At 47.0% G+C, this 27,401-nt stretch overlaps 2 protein-coding genes across 3 annotated transcripts in view; one reads left to right on the top strand and one right to left on the bottom strand.

Moving 5' to 3' along the window:
• The window catches only part of Gkn2 (gastrokine 2), a 46,277-nt gene extending 43,545 nt beyond the window's left edge, over window positions 1–2,732 (bottom strand). The window contains exon 1 of one of the 2 annotated variants that reach the window (XM_087656723.1): window positions 2,637–2,732. The gene's annotated coding sequence lies outside the window, so the exon portion shown is untranslated. The remainder of the gene's footprint in view (window positions 1–2,636) is intronic. The other variant, XM_087656721.1, reaches the window with a different exon arrangement.
• Window positions 2,733–2,792: 60 nt separating this feature from the next.
• Window positions 2,793–27,401, top strand: part of Antxr1 (ANTXR cell adhesion molecule 1) — a 185,892-nt gene continuing 161,283 nt past the window's right edge. Inside the window, 2 exon segments of the mRNA NM_001044249.2 lie at window positions 2,793–3,330; window positions 25,746–25,817. Of these exon segments, the coding sequence (NP_001037714.1) occupies window positions 3,143–3,330; window positions 25,746–25,817 (260 nt within the window). The 5' untranslated portion in view covers window positions 2,793–3,142.

Raw genomic sequence — 27,401 nt, 5'->3', positions numbered from 1 at the left:
CCACTGACACGGCACAGGATCATGTCCCTTGCTCATCTCCACTGGAACACTCCCGAGTGAAACTGACACTTGTCAGGTTAATGGGGGTTCCCAGGGCTTGTTCTCCTGATGTCCACAGTACATGGACTGTCTAGACTCTTTCACACCCTGGCTTCTACCCTGGCTGGGAGGGAGGAGAAAGAAGAGGAGAATGAAGAGGAGGGGGAAGGAGGGGGAAGGAGGAGGACGAGGAGGAGCAGGAAGAGAAGGAGAAGGAAGAAGAGGAGGATAAAAAAGAAGAGGAAAAGGAAGAAAAGGAAAAGGAAGAGGAGAAGGGGGAGGAGAAGGAAGAGGAAAAGGAGAAGAAGGAAAAGGGGAAAAGGAGAAAGAGGAGGAGGAGAAGGGGGAGGAGGAGAAGGAAGAGGAGAAGGAGAAGGAAGAGAAGGAGGGCGATGAGGAAGAGGAAGAAGAGGAGGAAGAGGAAGGAGCAGCAGAGGCAGCAGCAGCAGCAGCACACTGGGGGTGATCCTCTTGGATCAAAAGGCCTCTTTGCAAAATCATGAAAGAGGCATGGCAGCTGGTACTCTCCAATAGCTGGATGACTCCAACTACTTCTCTGCCCTCTCCAGGGCCACAGTTATCCTTGGTGGGCCACACTCTTCTACCCTCCCCACTTCTCACATATTTTGAATGAAATCTCCTCCCATGCTCAACCTAAGCCTTTGCCTGTCCTACACAATGGCGTTTTGGGGCCTCAGGGAGATCTATCATCGACCCGATGCTCTCTCCCAGGCTGACCTTCTAGACCACTCCCACCCCATAATACTCTCAAGGCATTCCTCTCCCACCCAATCTCTTAAACAGCTCAGAGACCATCCAGGGCATGTGAAAGAGATGTTCTTAACCCCTGGTTCCTCCTGTCCCTTGCTTCCCTGCAGGAACATGCAAACCCTTTCCCCCCAGTCTCAGAATTCTTTTCTTATTACACTATCCCCAAGTTCCTTCTCATCCTGGACCAGTGTCCCCCTCTCCCAGTTTTCCAGCCTTCATTGGTCTAGCTGGTTTCTGTAGATTTCCCCTCCTCTTTCTTATCACAGAGCTTGGTGGGGCCAAGATGGGTTTTCCTTGTTTAAGGCAGAAGAAAAATATAGAAAAAGCAAACATAATCAGTTAGAGTATATTTATTTCCCCTAATTATTTTTTCCTGCAAACAGTAATTCTAAAACTGTGGGTGCTAGCAGGTAGTACTGGAAGACAGCTTCACGGACAAGCAAGTCTGGGAAATGGTCAAATCATTTTTTTCCCTACAGAAATTCTCCAGTGTTTAAAGTGATAACAGGCATGTATTAGTTATCTGTTGATTGCATAACAAACCATCCCAAAGCCAGGAGCTCAGAACACAGGCAAACATTGTCTCCCGTTTTCCAGGGTTGGGAGTCAGCAGAGGGCCAGGTCAGGTGCCTGCTTAGGTGTCAGAGGCTGCAGTCACCTGAAGGCTTGGCAGGCACTGGAGAATCAGTAGTGAAACAGTTAATCCTCAAACATGTCACCAGGGTGAGTGTTAGCTGTTGGTGGGGGGTGGCAGTGTCCAGCCACATGGGGCTTCTTCACAAAGGCCCTGGGTGGGGGTGGGGGAGTTTCACAATGTACCACTGAGCATCTAAAGAAGTGATCCAAGGGAAGTTACGTGCCCCATATCTGTGCCTCAAAAAATCAGACACCATCAATTCTGCACTGTGAACTAAGTCACTCCCACATCACTCTATGTGGAAGGTGTGTGAACTGAGGCTGGGTGACTCTAGAGATCACCTCAGGGGGAACTAGTGCAAGTCACTAAAAAAGTGCTTATTTGAAAACACAATCAATGATTAATAGATTATTCCAAGATACTGGAATTCTATGATGTGTGCTTTGGAGGAAATTTGCCAGGGTGGCCATGATGAGGAGTAAAAGACTTGGGTGTGCCTATCTAGAAGAGCCTGAAGCTGGGACAAGAGTGCACATTGATTTGGGATCTTCAGAGGGGGTGGGGAAGTTAGACCTTGTGTCCTGTGGGAACTGGGACTCGAACTAAGGAAGACCCTTCAGTCTAGAAAGGTAAGCACAAGACTCTTGTACAGTGCTTAATTCCCTGAACTGTCTGTAGCTTTGAAAGCTGTTTACCCTCACAGTGCTTCAACAAAGATGGGGAGGGAAAAACAAAGTTCGCAGGCAGAAAGAAGAGTGGTTACCGCAGACTCCCTTAAACGTGGAGATGAGGACAGTCTAGACGCCTTGGCTGCTCCAAGCCTCAACGATTACACTTGGTGGCATTGTATGTGCAGATTTCAACCAGAGCCCTTTATGATCATAAAAATAAAATAATAATAATGAAAAATAAATATATGCACGATCTCTTGGTGGCTCGGATTGCAAAGGCCTTGTGCTTCATTTGCACAAAGGCTCATGTTTGAAAAATCCCGACCTAGAGTTGGAGCCACCCTGCTTGAAGGAAATGAGTTTTCATCAAATGTTTACAGCGACGGTATCCGCAGATGCAGAAGAATAAAACAGAAAGAAGGCATCGGGGATGGGGGGTAGAGAGGATAAAGAGGTGGCCGTGGTTAAGGCAAGAAAGGAGACGAAAAAGAAGGGTTAGTTAAAGACGTGCAGCTCACCTGAAAACGTTTAAGATTTATCCACTGCCAAAAGTCCCCACCCAATTCTGCCCCAGCCAAGGTCTGGTAGACCCCAACATTTTCGCTGCCCTTGGCCACAAGATGGCACTCTTTGGACTTTTTCACCAAAAAAAAAAAAAAAAGAAAGAAAGAAAAGAAAGAAAGAAAGGAGGGGAGAAGGGGAGGGAGCAAAGACACCGCACTGCCCCAACCAAGAACAATTTGAAAACCCACCCCATCATACTTAAAAATCTAGGACAAAGAGCCGTCGGGACGGAACTGCTTCGACTGCAAAGCTTCGAGCGCAGCTTGGGAGCCGCCTGGTGGCCCGAGCCCGAGAGCTCCACAGAGCAGAGCGCCCTGGGGTCCCTGAAACTCGAAACCCGGGCGCTGAACCGGCGGAAACTAAAGCGAAATCCTTGAACTTCTCTGGACAATTGCTTCCGGGCGTTTGCAGAGAGCCGAGGGACCTGACGGGAGCCCAGGCCGCGTATGGCGCGCCCCTGATGTCCCACGGACGCCAGCGAGGCCAGCGCTCCAGCTGCAGCATGGACCGCGCGGGGCGCCTGGGCACGGGCCTGCGGGGACTCTGCGTGGCTGCGCTCGTGCTCGTGTGCGCCGGACAAGGGGGCCGCCGAGAGGACGGGGGACCAGCTTGCTACGGGGGATTCGACCTCTACTTCATCCTAGACAAGTAAGTGCCTGGAGGATGCTGCTCTTGAGGGACGGTCCCTAGGGCGCACCACAGCTGGCCTCTGGTCCGCAGCTGCGGGGCTCCTGACTTCTTAGCCTGCTTTCTTTACTGTCTCTGGCTGGGGCTTGCGAGTCCAGGAAGGATGCAGTTGGCTCTATTTGTCTTACTGCTTCCCACCTTGGGGATTAGGAATTGCAACCAGAAGTAGAATTTGCAGAAACTTCCAAAATTAGAGGCGAGGATACTCTTCAGAATTAGCCATCTGTTTTTCCAAAATGTAAAAATAAAGTCTTTGTTCTCGTGGCATGATGCCCGTCGACCCTGGCCACTTGTGGAAGTCGAAGGCACGGATTCTCCACCTCTGGGGTTCCAACTAGGTTTGTGTGTGTGTGTGTGTGTGTGTGTGTGTGTGTGTGTGCGGACTTCACCCTCCGCTTTAGGACTGTAAGCACCATTCTGTCCCCTACCCTATACACAGATGCCTAGTACACAGCCACTCTTCTGCCCGAGTGGTGTCAACCAAAAATGCTTTCAAATCCTGGCAAATGTCCCCAGCACCCTTTGCCTTCAGAACTGAGATGTAGGTAAATTTGGGCTGTTGGTTTTTGACTGATGGGCTGCCAGGGAAACCAGCAAGATTACTCCTTACTAAAACGAGCTTTGCTTAAGGAATAACTGAGTTAAGGCCAGTTCGACACTTTCCAGATCCCTACGGGGTTGCCAAGCCACAGTTACTCAAGTAAGTTCCATGCGATCTGCTGAAAAGCAGCTACAACAATAAAAAAGTCCCTCAAGATCCGGGCGCCTTAGATCTGTGCCGGTGCCAGCAGAGGCGCTTGCAGCTACAGTGGTGGGGAGGTGGATTTCACAGACTGGAAAGTATTTGGGAGTTGGAACAAGAGTCCTGAAAAAGAAGCTGGCCGCTGGACCCTAAATGTGCTTCCCAGTTGCTGCTGGGGTTTGGTTTTTCCGTAGAGGCTGTTTTGAACTCCAGATACTTTGGATAAAAAAGTGAGGTCTCTTTCTTACAGATTTACGAGAAGGTGGATACAGAAAAAATCAGGCCCGGGCTAAGAACTGAAAATCTTTTGTTACTTTAGCAGGTGGGCGCCGGAGTTCCTGGGTCAGGGAGACTCTGGGACTGTGTCTGGAACCCATGGTGCTCCCCATTGTGCCCCTCTCGGGGGAACTTTGGGGGCTGGATCTGTGCCACCATCAAGCAGGGTGCTTGCCTAGAATGCACCAAGCCCCAGCACCACAAAACCCGTAAGCTCACTGTGATGGTGGCGGTGCACACCTGTATCCCTGCAGTTGGGAGGAATTCAAGGTGATCCTGGGCTCCTAGGCTGCATAATGGGTTTGAAGCCAACCTGGGTTACTTGAGTCTGTCTCATGAAACAAACAGTAACGACAGAAGCCTTAGCCCCAGACATCCCAAGAGACCCACAGGGAAACCTGAGCAAACGAAAATCACTGTCTCCCCAGAAGACTGCCTGGGTGCTGCGAACATAACCTGGAGGCCTAAATCTATAATTTGAACTGAACTTTTTGGTCCAATTTCTAAATGGAATTTCTTCAGGTGATGGAAAGGACTCAGCAGAATCATCTTAGGATCATTTCTGGGGTGTGGGGCCTTGCAACTAAGTCAAAAGGTGTAATTTTTTGAAAGGAACAGTGAAGGCATGCTTTCTCTGCAAAGATTTAAAAATACTAGAAGGCAAATCACTGAAAACAGCGTGGAAAGGTTCAAAGGGTATGTGGACAAGGACTCTCCGTGGAACCCCAGGCTTACATCTTATAGAGAATGGCAGGAACACAGACGCCTGGAAGACTAGAGGGGGATTCAAATAGATAAGCTCTGTGGTCTTGGGGGTGCACAGCACAGGTGAAGTACGACAAGCTACTAAAGCTTTTCCGCCCCAACTTTCTCTCTGAAGACTACTCTTGGTGTGGAAAAGCTACCTAGAAAATAGCTTTATGTCTTAATTTCCAAAGAAGAACATCTATCTGTTAAAGCTAATATATTAACAGAAACATTCTGATCCACTAGCAATTCAAGGGGTGTGTGGGGGCAGGCGCAGTTGTCCTATTATGTTGGCAGAGGCTTTTAAGGCATTACGACGTCCAGCAGTGGCCGCCTGTGCCCTGTCTTGCTTGGGACAGTGTGAACTGGTAGTCTTTGTGCACTTGAACTGCGTGGTAGAATTTTCTAGAGGGGCAGAGTGCTTCGTGCTCCTGCTGTCCAGAACAGTAGCTACTTGCCATATGTGCCCTCCCATGCAAATGAGGACGTGAACTTTTAATTTTGTTTAAATTAAATGGTCCCATGTGGCTGCCATGTGAGTCGTGGATGAGAGGATGCATCGGCAGGAAGTATCATGTGCTCTTAACACAATGAAGATTCTTCCTTTTCATCCAACAAGTCTTTATCTTAAGAAAAAAATGCATTAGAAAAGATTCCCTTCCTGTGAGTCTATGGTAGGGCTGTTTAGAGTAAAAAGCCGAGAATTACCTAAATGCCCAACAATGGGATTGAAGTCAGACCTGAAATATGCAGTGTGCTGTACACTCATTGCAGACTGTGTGTGTTTGCAAGATATTTTAGGAGAAATATATAATACTTACACTATTATGTTTCCAAACATTGTGTGCATTCCACCTTTGTAAGGAGCAAGGCCAGGCTCGATGCCAACACTTGGGAGACCAAGGCCAACCTGAGCTAAGTAACTAGATTCTGTCTCAGAGCCGAGCAAAACAAAGCTAATGTGTGTGTGTGAGAGTGTGTGTGAGTGTGTGTGAGTGTGTGTGTGTGAGAGTGTGAGTGTGTGTATGTGTGTGTGAGTGTGTGTATGTGTGTGAGTGTGTGTGAGAGTGTGTGTGTGAGTGTGTGTATGTGTGTGTGTGAGAGTGAGTGTGTATGTGTGAGAGTGAGTGTGTGAGTGTGTGTGAGTGTGTGTGAGTGTGTGAGTGTGTGTGTTAGTGTGTGTGAGAGTGTGTGTGTGAGTGTGTGTATGTGTGTGTGAGAGTGAGTGTGTATGTGTGAGAGTGAGTGTGTGAGTGTGTGTGAGTGTGTGTGTGAGTGTGTGAGTGTGTGTGTGAGTGTGTGAGTGTGTGAGTGTGTGTGTGAGTGTGTGAGTGAGTGTGTGTGAGTGTGTGAGTGTGTGTGTTAGTGTGTGTGAGTGTGTGTGAGTGTGTGTGAGTGTGTGTATGCGTGGGTGTGTGTTTACTTACTGTTAGGATAGCATTCCTCTTCAGAAGCTAATAGTTTTAACTTCTGAAGTTCCAAGTTTCTCTACAGTAAACGTACCAGTTTTATGCTCAACAAAATGTGATTTTGAATTCTTAAGGACTGTGTGGAGAGAGGTTGTGGTCAGTGGACTGAGTCCTCAGCCCCTGGCTATTAAGAAAGAAGCTACCCCCTTTCACACTTAATTCTAAGCCTCTAACTTCCTATCATTGTCTTTCTGGGGTATTTTTGTGCTGAATGAAAGCTTGCTAGAATTTCTACATCGTATGCACACGTCCAGCTTGCCAACTACAGCCGGGCGAATGAGTCAATGCGATTTCGAAGTCCAGAGCTAGAGAACAGACCACTAGGCAGGATGGCAGATAGGCAGCAGGGCAGTCCCTACAAAGTCCTCTGTCCTGGAAAGGAACTCCCCAGACACTGCTGTGCATACCAAGACCGCAGCAAAGTGGGAAGGGAAAGAATGCTGACTGGGTTTGTGTTCGGGCCTCTGAGACCCTTGGCTGCTGGTTACAGGCAGAACAGTGGCCACAGGGAAGCGAGTCTGTGGCTACTCTCCCCACCTCTGCAATGCCCCTCCCTCCTGCAGTCAGTTCGCTTTTCTCTGGCGTTTTTAAAGCTCTGCTCATTTCAGCCCTGAGCAGGATGCATCTCTGGCCTGGAGGGAGCCCAGATTATATAGTTAATGGAACGTCATGTTTTCTCAACCAGGAGCAAAGACCATATAATGATAACCCAGAACACCACAGTAACACAATAGGGCGTTATTAAGAGCTCTGGCAATGGGGCCGCACAGGGCTCTACACTGATGGAATTTCATGTTTATATAAACATGCTTTTCTGGTTAGAGTTGGGAAGAGTAGTTTGCTGGGAATTCAATCAGGGATTTGAAAAGTCAGACTTGGAAGGCCCTGTCTAGAAAAGAACAAGAGTCTCTCTTAAGTCTCCCGGTGGGTCTTCAGGACCCACCATGGATGTGGACGTATACTCCCTTCCTGGCAAGGTCCTTTGACACTGAAATGTGCATTTTCATGCCACGTATTAATCTTCTTTATGTACAGGGAGAGGAGGATTTTCCATCTCCAGTCTCAGGGAAGCACTGGACATGATACATGGGCCATAAAGACTTCAAAAACAGAACACTGAGAAGAGGCCATGGGATGAGGGCGGGGGCGGGCCACAGAACAAGACTTAACTTTTTATTCCACCAGTGTTTCTCTCTCTCTCTCTTCCCCCAAACAAAGGAAGCTCACTTTCTCAAACTCTCATTGGGCATTCCAAGGTTGTACTGATCTGCAGGGCTGTGAGGGAGTGTGGCACCCTAGGGACATGGACACACACATAATGGATACAGATAGATGTTTGTCCTCCTGGACTGGAATCTCACTAGGTAGACTGTGGTTTTCCTGGAAGAGACCTGGGTTTCCAACAAACTTAAACAGGAAATGTTGAAAGTCCGAAGCTCAGTGAGCTTCTCAGACCCACATGCTTTCACAAGAGACTGAGGAGAATTGTCTACACGATGATCGATCCCTAGTGTGTAGATGGGAGAGAGTTTTGTTCACCCTGCTGGGTTAGAACTGCACAGAATCAGGACTAGACCCTGACAGAGCAACAGAGCAGGACTTTTCTGCTCCCAGCTCCCAGCCTGGTCCCTTCTGCTCATCTCGACCCAGCACCATTGGGCTATAATGAGAAGCACATGGCGGTGCAGCCAGCGAGATCCAGTGGGTTCCAGGAATTGAAAATCCCTGCACCAGCGTTTCAGTAAATCGTGGAACCCAAGCAGTTAAGACTTTAACTGTGGAGCAGCTGCTAGGCCGCTGTTCACCAGTTGCTGCTAGTAGGAAATTCTGCATGCACCTGCCAACACCCCTCCCACCTCCCAGAGCCCTGGGGCTGTGTTCACACTCTGAGGTGTGGTCAGTATTCTGCACTTAAAGGTCCAATGACTTAGGAGCTTGTTCGGATTGAATTTGACAGAAAGGGGAAATTTAAGTTTGCAGATGTGTCAAGGCACACAGATGTTGCTTGCTTTCTGAAATGCCTTGGAAGGTCCTTTAGAGGAAGGAGAACGTAAAACTAGCACCAAGCGAGGGGAGTGGGGTGCATTAGAGCATACCTTGGACGAGCACAACAGTAGCCTTAAAAGACACCGGGATGAACATCTCTCCAGGGCCAAGACTTTAGTCCGTTCAAATGTTTCAGCAGTTTGGTTCCTATTTAAAGAGGGCCTATCAGGCCTGGTGACAGTTGGTAGGACTGCCCACAACTAAGGAGGCTCAGTGTGTAGGCACAAACTAAGGAGGACGGAAGTGTTTTTTGTTTTGTGTTTCTGTCTGGGTGAGTAATTTATCTCTACTTCTCTTAACTCTGGAGACCTGGGAAAACTCGGAGTTATGCTGAAAATAGAGTCCAGAGGGGCTGGAAGAAGGCATCTGACCTGTAATTATAACCATAATTATCTCCCGGCACTCTGGGGATGACCTCTGGCATCCCTTAGACAAACAGAACTGACACACAAACGCAGATTAGACTTGCCTTATGCTAACGTAAATGGGCGCCTGACCAGACTTAGCCACTTGTACTCATTTAATTATTCCACAGCACAAGACAAAGAGGATATTTGGACATTCTGACATGGTTTTCAGACACGCCAAGTTCTCATTGAAAAAGCCATTCGATTTCTTCCATTACAGTTGGCTTATTCTTTTCGGGTACTTGGCATAGCTATGTTCTCAATATGATCAAAGTGATTGGAGTGCTTGGCCCAGCAATGAAAGCCCGGATAACACAGTGCCTACAGCAAGCCACGTCCTGTCTCGGGAGGTGCAAAGAAGACTGAAGCCGGAAGCCATCTGGACTGGTGGCCTTTTAGGCAGAGGACATTAGAAGGACTCTGCGAGTCCAAAGCTGCAGGCTCCAGTACGGATTTGGGGCAGGGCAGGAAAAGTCAAGTTTAGAACAGCAGGAAAAACAAGTGGCAGTCACGGCCTGGCTCCCTGCCAGGCACTATGGTATAAACGGGGCCTGTACAGGCCTGTTTATAAGCCTTTGCTGTCCCCGTAACATCTGAACGGTCACTGTTGCCGCTTCACTGGTTGCGAAACTGAAATGAAGGCTGAGACGACTTTAAGTGGTAAAGCCAACCTCAATCCCGAGATGTAATCAAAAGATGCAAAGACTGAGATGTCAAAAGAACATTAAATCAGTCAGGAGACAAGCTAGGTTATGCTGTGGTGATGAGTAGCCTTCAAGTCTTAGTGACAAGCTACACTCATGGCTGTCCTGGGAGCTAGGGCCCTTGGAGAGGCCCTTCTCCATCACAGCTGCAGAGGAAACAAATGCTGAAGGAGGGAAGTGACTCAAGTCCTTCCGCTCACAGCCCACTGGCCCAGACTGGTCATGTGTTCTCACCTTGTGGAAAGGGACTGAAGACGTGTATGCCAGAGGGAAGAAATGCCAGAAAAGTGTGGGCATTTGCAGCCTCTGCTGCAAGCATAATTACATAGTCTGGAGGCCTGCATAAGCAGGAATAGCAGCTAAGATGGGAGAAGGAGCCAACACGTCTGGAGGGGGTCCGTTCGGAGCCAGATCTAGGGTATATTAATCAATTGGAAGTTACTCCCTACCGGCATAGCATTTCAGATCTTCCTGGGAGGTGGTGATGCCTTTCCATTCTTCCCTTCTCCAATCCCCTCCATACTTAAAATAAACGTTTAATGCCATGGGTATTAAGAACGTTTACTCAGTCAGGGCAAGCTATCTCGTGATAGCTTTTACTGTGGTCGTGAACAGCCTGCAAGCCTCAGTACAGGCTACATTCGTGATCCCATGGAAAGGGGAATGAGGTGCCAGACATGGCTCTCTGTCACCTAAGTGTTACATGAGCGTATTTGAAAGACAAGAATTCCTCTGTACGTGATTGGTGGAATCTAAGGGAATTTGACAGGCTGGACAGTGAGTACAGTCCTCATACACTGGGGTGGCAGTGTTAAGAGAGTTCCCACACAGAGGCCAATTTAGAGCTTGACCTTGGAGTGTCTGCTCCCACCCGTGTTTCTTGATGGAGATGCAATCGTCATATTTAGTGAGATAGTTTTTCATTATGAAGGAATGGAGAACGTTAAATGTCATTAATTAATTAATTGTTAATATCATGATTATTCCTGGCCATTGTGATAACCAGGAATTAATAGATGCCTCTACACTGATCTCTAAGAGGCACCAAGTAGAGGATCTGCTTTGCAGAGAACCCCTGATAAGGGCTGAAAGGCAGAGCAGCACAAGCTAAGCTTCTTGCCTCTGAGGCTGGAGAGATGGCCCCGTGGTTAAGAATACTTGCTGCTCTTCTAGAGGATCTGGGTTTGATTCCCAGCACCCACGTGGTGGCTCGCTGTCATCTCCAATTCTAAGGATTCTGATGCTTCTGCAATCACCACACATGGGGCACAAGACATCCATGCAGAAACCCACCCCCTGTCCCCAAGAAAACTAGTTAATTAATTTTTAAAAGTGTTTAAAAGCTTGTTGATTCCTAGCACGGAAGGATTCCTCCACGCAGGAGAAGTAGGCATCAGGAGGAAGTGGACCAGTGACAAGTGCTGACTGTGGACGGGAGGATGTGACAGCAATGGGTCCCTCCCACTCTTGGTCCAGGCTTCCCTGGAGCAGCGCTCCTGTTCTACAAACACTCCTCAGATGGCTGTGGTGTGAGACCCTCACTCTCACCGTAGGCTGTGAGGCTGAGCAGAAAGACAAGAAGAGCTGCCATGCAGCAGCAGTGGCCGTCCTCCCTGCCGGAGAGCAACCAGCATGCTCCTCCAAACTGAACTCCAGGGAGAATTCTTCCCTGGATGAGAGAGGCCACCATGATGTGGAAAAGGAGAGCTGGTGTAGCAGCTCAGCCGTTTCTTGCCTGTTAGTGTTGACAAATCTTACTTTGCACACATACATACAAGCCACGATGCTCATAACTAGGGCATTCCTTGGTTCCTTTCCCATCAAGACTCCAGAGCTAACCATGTGTGTTTACGTGAGGGATAGGGGGAAACAGAGCCTCAAACATAGGAGTTATGAATGCCAACTTTGGGATTAGACAACTCCAGCTTCAAACCTCACCTCAGTGTTGGACCAAACACTATGAACTTGGGATTTTGAATCAGTTAATCTTTCTGAAGCTTGGTTTGTCCTGTTAATAAAACAGACAAGATTAAAATCTTTAACCAGCATTTGGCAAATGCATACCAGGTGACGAGGGGTGGTGGTGATAAAGATGATGGTGCTGATGTTGATGGTGGTAATACAGTGATGGTGACAGGTAGTGGTGAGAGAGATGAGGGTGACAGGGATGATGGTGGTGATGATAATGGCAGGGATGACAGTGACGGTGACAGGGATGATCATAATGGTGATGCCAGTGAAGGAGATGATGGGGGTCATGATGCTTGCAGTGATGAGGTGACGATAATAGTGATGGTGGTCATGGCGATGTTGGTGACAACTAACACAAGAGAAATGCTGTGGTCCTCTAACAAGTGAGTCCTCCCTATCTTCCAAGCGATGAGATCATCTGCCTGAGTAGGAGGCATATCATATCTGTTTATTTTCCCTCCTCTTCCTCCTCCTCCTCTATCTTTTCCCCTCTCTCTCTCTCTCTCTCTCTCTCTCTCTCTCTCCATGTGTGCGCGCACACGTGTGTGCATGTGTGTGTGCTTGCATGTGTGTTGTGATAGGAACTCATGTAACCCAAGCTGGCCTTCAACTCCCCCTGGCACTCCTACTTCTGTGAAGTGCTGGGATTACAGGCATGTGCCGTCACGCCTGGCTCAGGGATGTGTCATTTCCATTCAGTGTTTATGAAACTATGCTAAGCCTTAGGAATTGTAGAGCCCAAGGAGTCCAGTTCTCAGGGAGCTCAGGGTTCAGTGGAGCCAACAAAGCAAGAAAGACTGCTAGCAAAATTATGTGGCTTGATAGGAGAGGGACTTTTGCAGGCTTCGGAGAGGAGGAAACTTTGGCCCAGGAACATGGCGATTGAGTGAGATTTTGTCAGATGTTAAAGAAGCAATGTACAAGAAAGCCAAGTGACACATACTCTGTCCTGTATGACTGGGAAAAACCTTAGAAAGAATTTGCGTTCTATCCCTCCAGCAATAAGTTTGAAGATTAGTAATTAATTTTGTTTTTTTAAAGATTGGGAGTGTTTGAGAACAATGGTGGCCAGCATATGTCTCTACTGGATATATATTGATCACCTGTTTTTGTGGTGGGGATGGAGACAAAAGAATAAGGGAGTCCGGAAACTCTTTGTTTTGAGGAACAGGACTTGAGCGGGTTGTGTGGGAGACGAAGCTGCATTGGGAAGAAGCGGGTTTCAGAAAGAGAGAGAATCTTGTCAGGGATGGGGAAGGTCTGAGCATGTAGGGCAGTTGGGTGGAGACTCTAAGTAGGCGGCTTCCCTGGAGCCTTAGGACTGAAAATCAAGCCTTGGATATTGTTAGCCCAAGGGTAGCAATTGATTGGGTGCAGGTAGTAATCAATATAAAGATAATAATATAAGGACTTCAAAACGTCAGGAAGAGGTGCAGTTTGAAGAAGATGGCCAAAGTCCAATCCAGAGGAATTGTCAATAGTTGTCCAGGAAAAGGAGAAACTGTACTCGTCCTCGCCAAGGCATGGCAGGGCGGTGGGGAGAGGGGCAGTGCAGGGCTGTAGCACTGGGGAAGGAGTGGGGTGAGCCAGGTGAAGGGTCGTCATCTGGGACATTTGTCCTAAGTCATCTCTTCCTGTGGTTCTGGTATCAAAGGGTGATGCTTCCCATAAGCTGTGCACTTTGGCTGAAGACCTGGGAGTAATTCTTCCTCACACTGCAATGCCACGTGTGTATGTACCCACAGCAGACCTGGGCCCTCCCATTCTCCACATGGCTGTCACTTTAGCTCAGGTCTCCACCATGTTACCAGTTTGGTGAAATCTTGCCCAAACTGGTCTACCTCATCCATCCCGCTTCCTGGAACTCTAGAACCAACTCAACCTGGTTTTTGTTTGTTTTGTTTTGTTTTGTTTTGTTTTTTAACACAAATCTAACCTCGACAACAAATTCCCTAAGCCCCACCTCTCATACACACTCTGAAAACAGGTAAAACTCTTTCAGGACCAACTGTGAATGCCTTGGTAAAATACCAGGGACTTTTATTGCACCATGTAGTCCCCATGTTTCACTTCTTACCACATCCCACACCTTTTAAACTTACAATGAAATGGCTGTGTGGGTTCCACAGCCATTTAGCTGCAGAGCGGTCATTCACTCATCTATATACCTAAGTGATGCCCACTTATTTTAAGGCATGAACCGTGGGCTTCATGTACGCTCCCCCAAACAATTAAGAGCCTCCATCCCTCTGCATTGCATCTTGACTTAAAATCCTTCTCCTCTTTAGAGTCTCTCAAGCCCAAACAACTCCTGCCCTCTGACAGCAGAGGCGTGCTCCAGAACTTAGATGGAGAGGAAGCGTGCTCAGTGTTCAGGAAACATCTCATCCACACTTTATCTTTTCCGCTGTCCTCCAATGCTCATTGGTGGACAACCCCACAAGAGTCAAAGGTCCTCCAGGGCTGGCAAAGCTTACGAACTGTATCTTACTCAGCCTGCTGTCCCCCCTCCTCCCAAAAAAAAGTACGTCTTCGCAGATGGTGCCAGGAAGCAGTTAAGAGGACAGTGCGGGAGCCATAGCACTCCAGCAGTCAAACAACAAACACTCCCCCAAATAATTAAGAACTTAATTAATTAAGAACTTAATAATACGTGAGATACATCACTGATCATCCTTGTTACTAAGATGACCAAACATCCTGGCCTGCCCAGGAGAGGCCTGGCGTGGTTTTGTTGTCCCAGAGTAATTAATAGCTTCCTCTTCGCCTCTCAAAACTGGCTCCATTCTGCTTTTCAATTTTAGGGTGATAGTGATTACTGTCATCAAAGAGAGAACAGACTAAAGGCAGACTGTAACTGACCTTCTACCCTCCATTCTGTTAAAGAGGGCAATGGTCAGCCATTTAAATGACCCAATTTTAAGCCTTTCCTAGGGGCCCCACTCCATCATTTTTGAGGAGGAAATTCTGTATCCTCCAACTGTTTGAGTGCCTCGCCATGAACTGCAATTGTCTGTTTCCTAACCCCACCATGGGGAGGCAGTATTGCATAGCGGTCATGAGCATGGGGTTAAATGCTGAAGTCTTAAGGTTTGGAGCAAAATGATGGTCCGGGAAATGTACAGGTCATTGAGTAGTGCAGAGATGGCAGGGCTGGCCACACTCAAAGTGTCAACTGTTGCTTGTAAATGGCAGTGAGTCCCAAGCACAGTGTCTACTGCTTAGTAAGTACTCAGTACAGGAGAAACCTGAAGAGCTGACCAGGCATGTGTGTCTGGCTGAATGAATGAATGAATGAATGAATGATATTCTGTAAAGAGGCTGAAGAAGATGAAGACAGAGAAGATGTTTTCAGAGAAACAAAGGCATTGAGGCTGGGAGAAGATCCAGCAGTGCTCATGGTCCAGCCTGACAACCTAACGTTCAGCTTGGTTCGTTCCTTGGAGCTCACGGTGAGGCAGAACCAGCTCCTGTCCGCTGTCCTCGGATCTCCACTTCTGCACTATGGAGCACATGTCCTCCCTCAGAGAAGTAAATGTTAACACTTTTTTAAAAAAGGAATGAAGGCATTAATGGCTCTTAGAAATGTTGTCTGGGGGCATCACACGTGCAAAAGCTAAAATTTAATAATCTGAGGAACTCAATGGAAGGGAAGAAAGCTTGAGGCTTCAGGGAAGGAAGCTAAATGTAGAGAGCTTCACCCCACCCCTCTCACCATCACCTAGATGTGCCCCATTCGCTCACCAGAGGTCTTGGGAGGTGACTGGGGAGCCCACATCACAACTAAGGGATGGTGGCACACAAAGCTGGTAGGACATTAATTAGAGAGACAAAGCAAGTGGGCTGAGCTTGCAAGAGGTCAGCCAGGGCCTATCTTCACCCCTGTGGCCGAGTTTAATAAAAGAAAGAAAGAAAGAAAGAAAGAAAGAAAGAAAGAAAGAAAGAAAGAAAGAAAGAAAGAAAGAAAGAAACGTACTTTCAAGGCGTTTCTTGAACACTATTAAACAAAGCTGGGAATAAATTTGAAGTAAGAAGTAGTGAGGAATGGGACCTGGTTGGGATAAGACTGTCCCTTGGAGGCTAAGTGCCACTGTGAGCTATCACTGCACAAAGCAGCTGTGCGGGAGAGTGGAGGGGACGACACGCCACAGAGGAAATGGCCTGGGTTTCTTTAAGACCGTGGTCCTATCCAGCATGGACTCCGGGGAAATTCAAGGCTTCTGTCTTTGATTATGTGGCTGCAATAGGATCCCGGAATGAGGCCAGGTGGAGCATGAGGGAACCTTGGGTAGAGACCAAGAGAACAAGAGAAAGTGCAGGAGTGGTGTGAATACGTCCTTGGAGTTCAGTTACGCTTCACGTTTAATGATGAAGGCGGAGCCCAACGGTTGTTTAACACCTTAACATACACGATTAAATAAAATCGCTGAGGCAAAAGTAGGAAGTGGGAGTTGGTTAGCTCCATCTGGCAAAGAAAATAAAACGTGAATTTGTGAAACGGGAGGCAAAATGTGGAAAGCAAGGGACCTAGGACCACAAAGTATAAAACAAGGCAGGAGTTAAAGGCACTCGGGGAGGGGTGAGCAGCAGAGCTGGCCGTGTAGACAGTGAGACTGTAAAGTACGCTTGGGGAGTCCTAGTTCCAGGAGGAGATAGATGTAGCTGGGTGAAAGCGACAAGGGGGAGGAGCTCAGGGATGACAGGAAGGCACATCCAGAGTGACACTGCTCCTCATTGCTGAAGCACAGTCTGGAAAGGCCATTTAAAGACAGTAGAAGACCATTCTTCTTCTTAAAGAAAGCGGGAAGTGTGGCTCGCATAGATCCCTCAACTAAGAATCAAAATTAAATATTTATTAGAAGAGACTAAGACCTAGACATTGTTTTCTGGTTAGAAATTAATTTTCAAGGCAAAGAAAAGCACAGGCTACCTATAAGGGCTATAAAACACTCAGTGCAAAGAATTGTGATCGCTAAAAACGCATCTTTTCTAACAGATAAAATCATTGTGTTGATGTCACCTGTAAGTGAAGAAAACATAAAAGTATTTTCAGACAGATATGGATTACTCCAGGAAGGGGAGTGGTTCGTTGTTGTTTACAATGAAAATCATCCAAAATGTGAATCATAGTTTACAGAAACGTTTAAACTGTGATGTTTGTTGCATAAAAGAAGCGATGCTGGGGGCTGGGGGGTTGTAGCTGTGATTGTAGCTCTCAAAGGCTGTGGCAGGGGGATGGAGCATTCAAGGCCCATCTGGGCTGTACAGCCAGACGCAAACAGCCAGACCCAACTAGCAAACTAAACGATAAGCCATAGCATGACCACTGAGACCTTTGAAGGAAGCCAGAGTCTCGCTGCTATTCCCACATTCGGCTGATAACTGCATCAACAATGAGAAAGCAAACGTGAAGTCTTTGGGTGAGAAGCTTACGCCCTATCTAAATATTAAGATTCTTAGAAATAATGACCACATTGCTGAGAAGTGCCCAAAGTAGGGTCAGCCATCTAAAGACGTTTGAGAAGCTCTCCCAAAATCAGGAAGTATTCAGAGACTAAAATCGTGAGGGAGGAGCTTAGAATACGAACAGTGGGTGAAGTACATTGTGTGCTGTGTGTGTATGTGTGTGTGTGTGTGTGAGTGTGTGTGTGAGTGTGTGTGTGAGTGTGTGTGTGAGAGTGTGTGTGAGTGTGTGTGTGAGTGTGTGTGTGTGAGTGTGTGTGAGAGTGTGTGTGAGTGTGTGTGTGAGTGTGTGTGTGTGAGTGTGTGTGTGTGTGTGTGTGTGTGTGTGTGATTAATTTCTAGGAAGAGGAAACATGTATGAAGGGCAAAAAAGATGAGTAAATAAATGCGATAGACGATGATTTCCCTAAGCTAACAAGAGATTGGCTGCTTCCGTCCAAATGAATCACCAAGCCCTCAGCCAAATTAATTTTTAAATGGTCCTCAAGTCACATGATCCTAGACAAATTCCTAAAACATGTGGGTAAGTAGAAAAGTCTGTTCTTCAAAAAAAAAGAAATAATAGATTTCTTTACTTCCCCTCAAAAGTAAGACTTAGATTGGCATTTAATTTTTTTTACTCTACAATATTGATTGCTGTAAAAAGCTCAGTAATTATAGATCTTGAATGAATGTGGCTTTTAAATTCCTCACCTAGCCTCAGACGTGCAGATTTCAACATGTGGGCCATCCATGGGCCCTACTGAAGAGATTACTTGAAGAGATTGATATCAAAATGGAAAATACATTGAAAATAAGGTGTAAAAAACAAAAGCAACCCAAAGAAACAGAGGTGCGTAATGACCCTACCAATGCTACCAATGCTGATTATGGAGCAAGACTTAAGACCTGGTTGCTTTTCAAAGGAGAAAACACACATTTTTGGGTAAAATAACCAAATTTTCTCTTAATATATTTACTTGAACTAGCAAATGTTGTTGGCTTCTTGTCCACCCTCTTCCTCCCAGGCCCACCTGCTGGGTGACAGATAAAAACACCCTCTATTTTGATGATAATCACCTCCTGTTATAGGTTCCCCTGCCCAAGTTCCCTTCAGGAGAGATGCTCTGCCTCTCAGACATTGCATTTCCTGAGCGAGACTGGGAGAATGGAGTCCTTTAGTTTTGGACACATTAGCTCATGTACAGTCTGTCTGTCCTCAAGGACTAGGAGGTTTCTGTACTAAACTCTCACAGAAGCAGGCAAGGATGGAGAGAGACCTCAGTCTGTTCAGTGTCTACTGAACAGCTTGATCAGTAGACCGAGTGTCTACTGAAGACAGCTTGATCATGACCAAGCTTCCTGCTTATTTTGAATACTACACCTTGAATTCTAAATTTTAAATATCAACAAAATTACAGTGTGGTGAAATAATAGGATCCCAAGCCCTGATAAAAGCACGGGCAGCATGGCGTTGTAGGCTCTTACAGAGTGTGCCAAGATGGCCTCCATATGACAGTGGAAACCATGGTATTGTCTACGCTGACTCTGCAAGATGTCTCTGAATACTTACACGTTCTGAGGACAGAGAGGATATGAATAATAATTAATGAGGCTGACTTAAAAAATATATTCTAAACCCTATACCCCACAGAGAATAAACTTTCCGTTTAAATGCCCATGAAATATTTATTAGTTCACAGAGAGTGCCTCATGCATCCCAAGGCACAAGGTTTCCCACCCACTTTATCAACAACAAAGAAGAGGAAATGAGCAGCCAACACCTCAGAACTTCAGCTATGAGGAAGATAGTTGCGTGTTTTTGTTTGTTTTGTTGTTGTTGCTGTTGTTGTTGTTGTTTTTATAATAGCTTGTCATGAGGAAGATGGGACAATACATTTTAAAAAAAATTAGAAAGATCCAGAATGGAAGAAGTGGCCATCTAGGACAGAGGTTGGCAAACTATGGCTGAGTCCCTGTTTTTCTAAATAAAATTTTCTTATAGCACAACCATGCTCATTTGTTCAGGTTCAATGTTGCTTTTATGCTTTAAAAAAAAAAGTTGTTGACATGGAGACCTTAAGTCTCACCCACCCTCCAGTACCAAGGAGGACTCAAATATTTACTGTCTGACTCTTCACAGAAAATGTTGACTGACCCCTGAACTAAGGAGACATCTGAAACCCATAGAGATGTAGGGATGCGCAAAGAATTCATCACCAAGGCCGTCCTTCTGGGTGTGTGCCTGTGTGGTTGGGACCGGTGCCGTCCGTGAGAAGGGCTGGCATTTGGCTGCACGCTCTGCTATTACCGTCTTGAAATCCTAATAACTTTTCAACAGGGGCCCTGCATTTTCATCCTGCACCGGTCCCAACAGCTAACCAAGAAAGCCAAAGGAACGATAAGTATTTCTAAAGTTTCGTGCTTACTACATACATTAAAACTATAATGAAACCCTTCGTCCTCCCATGCCCCACTGTCTGCCTGACCCAGTGAGGTGGGGGCCATATAAGGGGTGAGGCACTTGCCCTCTTTAGACCAAATATGAGGCCTCCTTTTTAGCGTCTGTCACACATTTCTTAAGCAAGGGACACATGGAGAGTCAATTTCCGTGCAATGGCCAAAAAGAAACGCACTGCAGAAATTCGCAGCGTCTTCTCCATTATGTGTGAAAAGAGATGTACAGAAGTGCTTGGCTCTTTGGTGCTATGAAAGTGAAGAGAAACAGAAATTGGCCAGTGTGAAAAATGAAGACATCCTACTACTGTCTGACTCGGCAGCACGAGAAGACGCAGGCGTGACAGATGGCGTGGGCAGTTACATAAGGACATAAATGTGGTCATAGGTGACGAGATCAAGGACCCTGGTCTGAGTGCACAAGCTTGGAGGAAAGTCGGGAAGCAGGTCGCTGTGCAGTGGGTAGTACCCAAGTCTGACTGTGGCTGGCGGGGGGGAGGGGTATGAGGCGGCGGGGGGTGTCTGACTGCGGTACGCAGGAGTGAGGGCGGTGCCGTGTTTGAGCACCTAAGGAGGGAAGCACCTCAGGGTCTACCTTTTGTTTGTCCTCCATACCTTCATTTCCCACACTGAAGTAGCTGTTTTGATGACACTCTTTTTTCAAATTCTGTCCTTGGACCCTCAGTCTATGTCATTTCCCCACAAGTGACAATTTTGCATAGCAGCTTTGGGTGACATCCCTTTTTAGCCTTCCAGGAGATGCACTGCAGCTCTCATGGGGTCATCTCTGAAGCCTGAGAGCACGAGACATGGACCCAGAGTCATGAAGTTCAGCCATAGGAGCGCCTTTTAAGACAATTTAACATTTTCTGTCTTAACAGCAATGTCACTATTTTTGTTGTTGTTGAATTTGCACCAAAAATACCAGTAATTGATATGCAAAAAAATGTGTGTAAGCTTTTCCTGGTTGTGTACATGAGTGAGTGCATGTGAGCATGTGCAGTGTGTGTACATGTGTTTGCTTGTGCATGTGTGTGTATGTGTGGTATGAGAGTACGTGTGTACATGGTGCGTGCGTGTAAAACTGTGTGTGTGTGTGTGTGTGTGTGTGTGTGTGTGTGTGTGTGTGTGTGTGTTTGAAAGGCAGAGTGGAGAAGGGAGTACCTCTTTGGTTAAGATACCTTTTGAATCACGAGTCACAGAAAAGAGTGCACCTTATATCCTCACCCAGTGCCCGCTCACTTGCACAGCCTACTGAAGCCCCTGAAGCACTGTTTTCTGTTACTTTCCGCAGCACATTCTGGTTTTTCAATCTTATTATGCTTCATTTCTTTGAAAAAAAATTGGCGATCTCCCAGTAGCTGATTTCCCAACTCTCTAACTGCATTCTGCAGTGCGAGCGTCATTGTTTTCAAAGCCATCAGTTGGACTGACTAAGGGAAGTCATGTGGCAGGAGAGAACTCAAACATCATGGCTGCTGGAGGCTCCACGGCAGCAGATGGAGCAGGATGGTGTCCCCAGACAAGGGACAAAGAGAGGTGCTCAGATTGGCTTTGGATCTGAACTAGTGTTTAGAGAAGTTGAAGTGGAAGCAAGAGTCAAGGTCCAGGAGGGAGGCTTGGCTGTGCCCACAAGAAAACAGTTGATAAAGGCCTGGGCCAAAATGGGGCTCCAACTTGTTAGGGTGTAGAAAGAGAAGAGGAGAAAAAGAGGGGGGAGAGAATCTGGGAGAGAGTACTCACTCACTGGCAAGGAAGCTTGGGGCTAATTTTGGGTCCACCCAGTGTCTCTGAAGCTACTGAGCATATCCATACCTACCCAGGACCCGAGAGGGCCACTGGCATCAGTGACTTAACCAGGTGTGGCTAAGGATGAGCGGGGCTGACCATTTTGTAATCTCTGTCTTAGCTGCCTTGGCCTCCCGGGGTTAGCAGTCACTGGTGGCAGATCCAGCCGAATGTGCCTGTATTTCCTTTTCACTGTGCCCTGGTTGCTCATACAGCAGATGTGTTTTCAAGGCGTTTAACCACAGGGTTAGAGACTCTCGGGAGCAGAAAAGAATGTCCTTTTGTTCAGAAAACAATTGGGTAACATTTCTGATTCTGCTGTTGCCCCTCTTTGTGTACACATCGGGCCCTCGGAAGTGACTGGACTGTCACCCGAAGGCAAGGCCAGGTTGCTCCATACAGAATCCCTCACAGAGTGTGACATCAAATGTTTCTTGATTTTTTAAAAAATCATATTTCAAGTACTGGAGGCAGAAAAACAAAATGCTCTCCACAGTGATCACCTGCAGGGGCTTACAATGCAGACCAGAGGCTTTCCTCCCTGGGGAGTGGCGAGCCCTTTCACAAACCCACTTCAGTAGATTCTGGGTGAGGACATTGACCTTGGCTCTAATTGGATCCCAAGTGCACCACATGAATCTTCCAATAGACATTTCTGTAATGCTGGGTCCAGGCAGGATTCCTGGGAGGCTTTTTTAATTCCAATTATGAAGAGAACTGTGCTTGCAGAAGAGAGACACAAAGTCCCCAGAAGAGACCCTTTGCTAGTCTCAGTACCTCTCAAACCTACCATGTCCATGGGAACAAACATCTTTTGGTACTTTTTATATTGGGTTTAGAAGGAAATTCTAGATTCTACCTTGCAGCTTGAATAGCTAGGTTAATCCAACATGGCTGACCCTTAAAAAGACAAAGGTGACATGAGATATGTCATATGATTAAAAACATACAATGGGTGGAGAAAAGCTGAACTTGAAGACAAGCTGCCATTTTCCCGGATAGCACCGAGCTTCTCACGGTTGGGATCAGGAATCTGATTCTAGGCTTTAAGTGAGAGTGGCCACAAGTCTGAGCTCCCAAGGGTCAGTTACGCTGGGAGGAGCCTCTAGGGCAGTTTCTAACTGGAAAATCAGCCAAAAGGCAAATGCCCAGTGCACATCAGACAGCCTGTAAGTCAAAGAATCTGCATCTTCTACTCCTGGAGAGGCAGGGGTTCGCCCAGAGTCACCTTGGGTGTCTTCCAGAAGGGAAAGGGAGGACACAATGCTAAGCTGTGAGTGTTAGGTGAAATCCCATTGTTATGAAGTGTGTTAAAGGGCTTCTCTCTCCCCAGTGTGAGTCTCCACTTTCCCTGTAGCCAGGTCTCTCATAGTGGCTTGTTGTTCATATGACACACTGAAAAGATTTACTAGGGCTTGTGGGTTAGTGGCACTCCTGCTGGGTAGTGTGAGAAGTCATGGAGAACGTGTTCTGTCTGGAAGGGGTTCAATGGGAGGCACATGCAAGAGGGTAGGTGGTGGGAAAAGTAAACAAAAATATATTATATACATGTGGGAAGTTGCCAAGAGTTAAGAAATTAAATTTAAAAAAAAAAAAGGAATAGAATAATACCCGCCCAAACCAAGGGTTAGAGGGGAAGAAAGGGAAAGGAAGCCCTCCGCTTCATAGCTGTCACGGCTAGGGTTTCACTGCTGTGAGCAGACACCATGACCAAGGCAACATGCTTGTAAGGCACACATTTAATTGGGGCTGGCTTACAGGTTCAGAGGTTTAGTCCATTATCACCATGGTGGGCAGCATGGCAGCGTGCAGGCAGATTGCTGCTGCCTGGAGCTGAGTTCTGCATCTTGATCCACAGGCAGCAGAAGGAGACTGTCTTCTGTAGGCACCTGGGGAGAACACTGTTCTTCCCTGGGCAGAGCTTGAGCAGCAGGTCACCTCACAACCCAGCCCCACAGTGACACACTTCCTCCAACAAGGCCACACTTACTCCCACAAGGCCACACCTACTTTCACAAGACCACTCCTACTCCAACAAGGCCACACCTACTCTAATAAGGCCACACCTCCAAATAGTGCCACTCGCCATGGAGCAAGCATTCAAACACATGAGTCTATGGGGTCAAACCTATTCAAACCACCAAAATAGCACAGGAATGGATACACAGTTGGAGAAAGAGACCAACATCCCATGGTCCTTTTAACAGCCCTAATCACTAGGTCTGTTGACAGGATCCGCTTCTTTCATGGTGCCTAGCTGAATACAACCTTTAACACCGGGACCTTTGGGGTCAGCCCAGGCCCTGAGCATAGTGGCTCCTCCTTCTTCCTGCTTTTGTGTACGGTGTGTACCTGTGACCCTCAGGATACCTTGTTACTGGTAAGCAGTCGTTAAGTACAGATCTTCGGTGTACTGTTTCATTTTCATTTAAGTGGGATGAACAGAGCATTTCTGGGTATGAAACAGAAAAATAAATTCCTTTCAAAGAGATGGAAAACATCAACTAAAATGGGAACTTTTACTTAAGAGAACCGGCTGCTCTTAGGGAGGACCAGAGTTCAGCTCTTAGCACTCGCATGATGGCCCACAACTCCAGCTCCAGAGCACCCGACATCCTCTTCTGGCTTCCATGAACACCGCATGCATGTAGCCCCCTTACACACATGCAGGTAAATACTCATTCGCTTAAAATAAAAACAAATAATTCTTTTAAAAGAAGAATATCGTATCATGAGGGAGCTGGAGAGAGACGGCTCAGCTCAATGGTTAAGGATGCTCAATGTTCTCGAGGACCCAGGTTCAGCTCCCAGCACCCAGTTTAGTTGGTTCACAACTTCCTGTAAGTTCAGCTCAGCTCCGGGGGACCTGATGCCCTCTTTTGGTATCAGGTTGCACCTTATGCATGTGTATGCACTACACATGTATACACACACACACACACACACACACACCCATGTAACACACACACACAGACAGACGGATGGATGGATGATGGGTAGATAGATAGATAGATAGATAGATAGATAGATAGATAGATAGATAGAACCAGACACCAGTGGAAAGTGTTTGCAATACAGTGTCAGAGCAGAAAGCATACTGCAGCCTCAGTTACAATGGCAGGGAGACTGGGCCCTGGTGGACAGATCTGTGTGTGAGGGGAAAGGCGTCACAGGTTTGAGTAGACAAAGGCTAAGATAGCCCCCCTGGGAGAGACTGAGCATGAGCCTGCGGGGAAAATGGGCCAAATCAATGTGAGGGAAACAGGATTGTAAAACAATATCAGATGCAGGAGAGTTAAAAATCAACTTTCCAAGCCTGAACTCCCACAATTGCGTATTTCCAGAGAACTGACGTCTCTCTTCAGTCAATGCATTTCCTTTTAATAGAGTGAAAAGTTGAGCTGTTTTCTTCTTTTGTTCGTTATTCTCAGTAGCCACATTCGACTCGGTAGATTTTCCTGCTGTTTAACTCTCAGAGACTTCTTAAAATAAACGCCACCAACTGGACGATTATTTAGGGAGCCCGCTGGAGTCTTCCCTCCAATAATTTATTTTAAAATGCTACCGATATCTGTATTTTTAAATGGAAGGAGACTTGGAGTGGCTTTTGTTTTGTTGCTGTCTTGGGTTTCTATTGCTGTGAAGAGGTGTGGTGACCGCAGCAATTCTTAATAAGGAAGGCATGTATTGGGGTCTCGCTTATAGTTCAGAGGTTTGGGCCATTATCAACCTAGTGGGAAGCATGGCCGTACACAAGCAGACACGGTGCTGGAGAACTTGTTGAGAGTTCTACATCCGGAGCCAAAGGCATCAGGAAGAGAGTGTGATCCTGGGCCTGGCTTGAGCATCTGAAACCTCAAAGCCCACCCTCAGTGGTACACTTCCTGCAGATGCCACGCCTAGTCCAACAGGCCACACCTCCTAACAGGGCACTCCCTATGAGCCTATGGGGGCCGTTTTCATTGAAATCACGAGAGTCAATTTGCTGATTTTACTCAGTGGAATTGGAACAGAGCCTCTTCATAGAGGAGCACAGAAGCAACCGTGTCCTCAAGATCTGGAAACAGCCTGTGAATCTCTTTGATGCCTGGGTATTTTGATTTTGCTTGTTTTACTGTTAGAGTTTGACTCAGTGGGAGGTGTGGGAGAGAATGGTAGATGAAGTTGGAGGAATTCCTCAAAATTTTTAAGTCTTATAGATAATTTCCAAACTCACACCAGTTTCAGGTGATGGATGAACACGGTTAATAGGGTTGCTTCTACATAGAATGTAGGCTGGAAAGAAACACAGCACAAGGTGCTGACGGAATGCCTCTCTGTCCTGTAGGTCAGGAAGCGTGCTGCACCACTGGAATGAGATCTACTACTTTGTGGAGCAGCTGGCTCATAGATTCATCAGGTGAGTGTGCCCCATAGTCTCTTCTCTCGTGGCTGACAGTGAATCCAGTCTATTTGCTCTTCTGACAACTCCCAGACATGAGCAGACCTGGGCATAGGGGGTCACAGAGTGCTAGGTGACCATGGTGCATAGTAAACCTTCTGGTTTTCTTATGAACACACCATAGCCCTGAGCAAGTCATAGCTGGTCACATGGCCCCTGCATCCACTCTGTGGGCTTCGTCTCACCTTCCCAGACAGGTTGGAGCACAGTCACTGTGAACTGGGGAGGTGCTACTTAAGGACACCCACTAGTAAAGGTCACACAGCTTTCATGGACTCACCTGTAGCATGTTGTCAAGGTCTGTGGTGCAGCTGGTGTGAGCATTCTGAACTCTGACATAGACCCCAGGTGGTAGATGGTCTCCATGGAGACCAGTGTGAGTGAGCATGAACCTCTTCAGTCCAGTTCTGTTGCACAGAAGATCCTCCGAGCTCAGGATAATAGCAGACAGTCTCCTCCCATGTTTAGTGACCAAACAACACATTCTTACCTTCCAAACAGAAAAGAAAGGGTGGCAGGTGTCCTTGAATCCACAGCAGGGATCACCCAGGTGACATAGGAAAGCAGGTGCTCAGAGGGAAAAATGGAGGAAAAGTACAGTCAAGAAGAGAGACAGTGTATGTGTGGTGTTAAAAAAATACTTGGACAAATCACTGAACTTCGAATGGACAGGAGGGACTTCCCAATCTATGCTGAGAGCCATTCAGGAGACGCATGTTGAAAAGCACTGGTGAGAAACTCTCCTTCTGGGCCATTTCAGTTTAAAGTCTTTTTTGCTATGGAGCCAAGCATCCTCCAGTGCCCTTTCACCCATAGACCCTTTTGAGTGACGTAAAGCACATCTACAGCCAGGTCCTTGGCAGTTTCTGCTCTGTCTCCATTTGCTGTCCTCCTTTCGCCCTCTAAGCAGAGGAGCCCAGTGGAAAAGGACCCAGTTCATCGAGATGAGTTTGAGTCCAAGCTCCCTGTGCAACCCTAGCAATTAGCTTAACCTTGGCTGAACCCAAAGTTCTGGAAAAGGATCGTACAAAGATTACATGTGTGTGCATCTGATCGTTCAGCCTCTGCCTGGAAGTGGGTCTCTAGCACTGCCTCCCAACCCATCAGCAGTTCCACATTCTTCACTGAGAATCAGAGACAAGGGTGGAGCAACTGAGAGAACAGTTTCCCCAGCCCCCTGATTTACAGATGAAGGAAGAACAAACCAGGGACATCTCCACGATTTACTCTAGACCTCGAGGTACTTTTCTCAAGCCCTCTCCCTCTGGATTCCTTGGCTGTGGATGGTATATCAGCCATACTGTTTGTCCCTGTGACAGACCACTCAGAGAACAACCTAGAAGGAAGAAAGTTAATTTGGGCCCATGTCTGCAAAGGTTTTATGCCTTGCTAACACCACTGTTCCCAGACTGTGACGAGGTAGAACATCCAGGCACAAGTGTGTGGTGTAGTAACAATGCTTGCCTCATGCTGGGCAGGAAGCAGCATCAGGCAGGGACTGGAGACCTGGTAAAACTTCAAGGGAACACACACAGTTACCCA

This window comes from Rattus norvegicus, chromosome 4 (genome assembly GCF_021556685.1).
Source record: "Rattus norvegicus strain SHRSP/BbbUtx chromosome 4, alternate assembly SHRSP_T2T, whole genome shotgun sequence".
NCBI lineage: Eukaryota > Metazoa > Chordata > Mammalia > Rodentia > Muridae > Rattus > Rattus norvegicus.
This window is presented reverse-complemented; position numbering and strand designations above follow the sequence as displayed.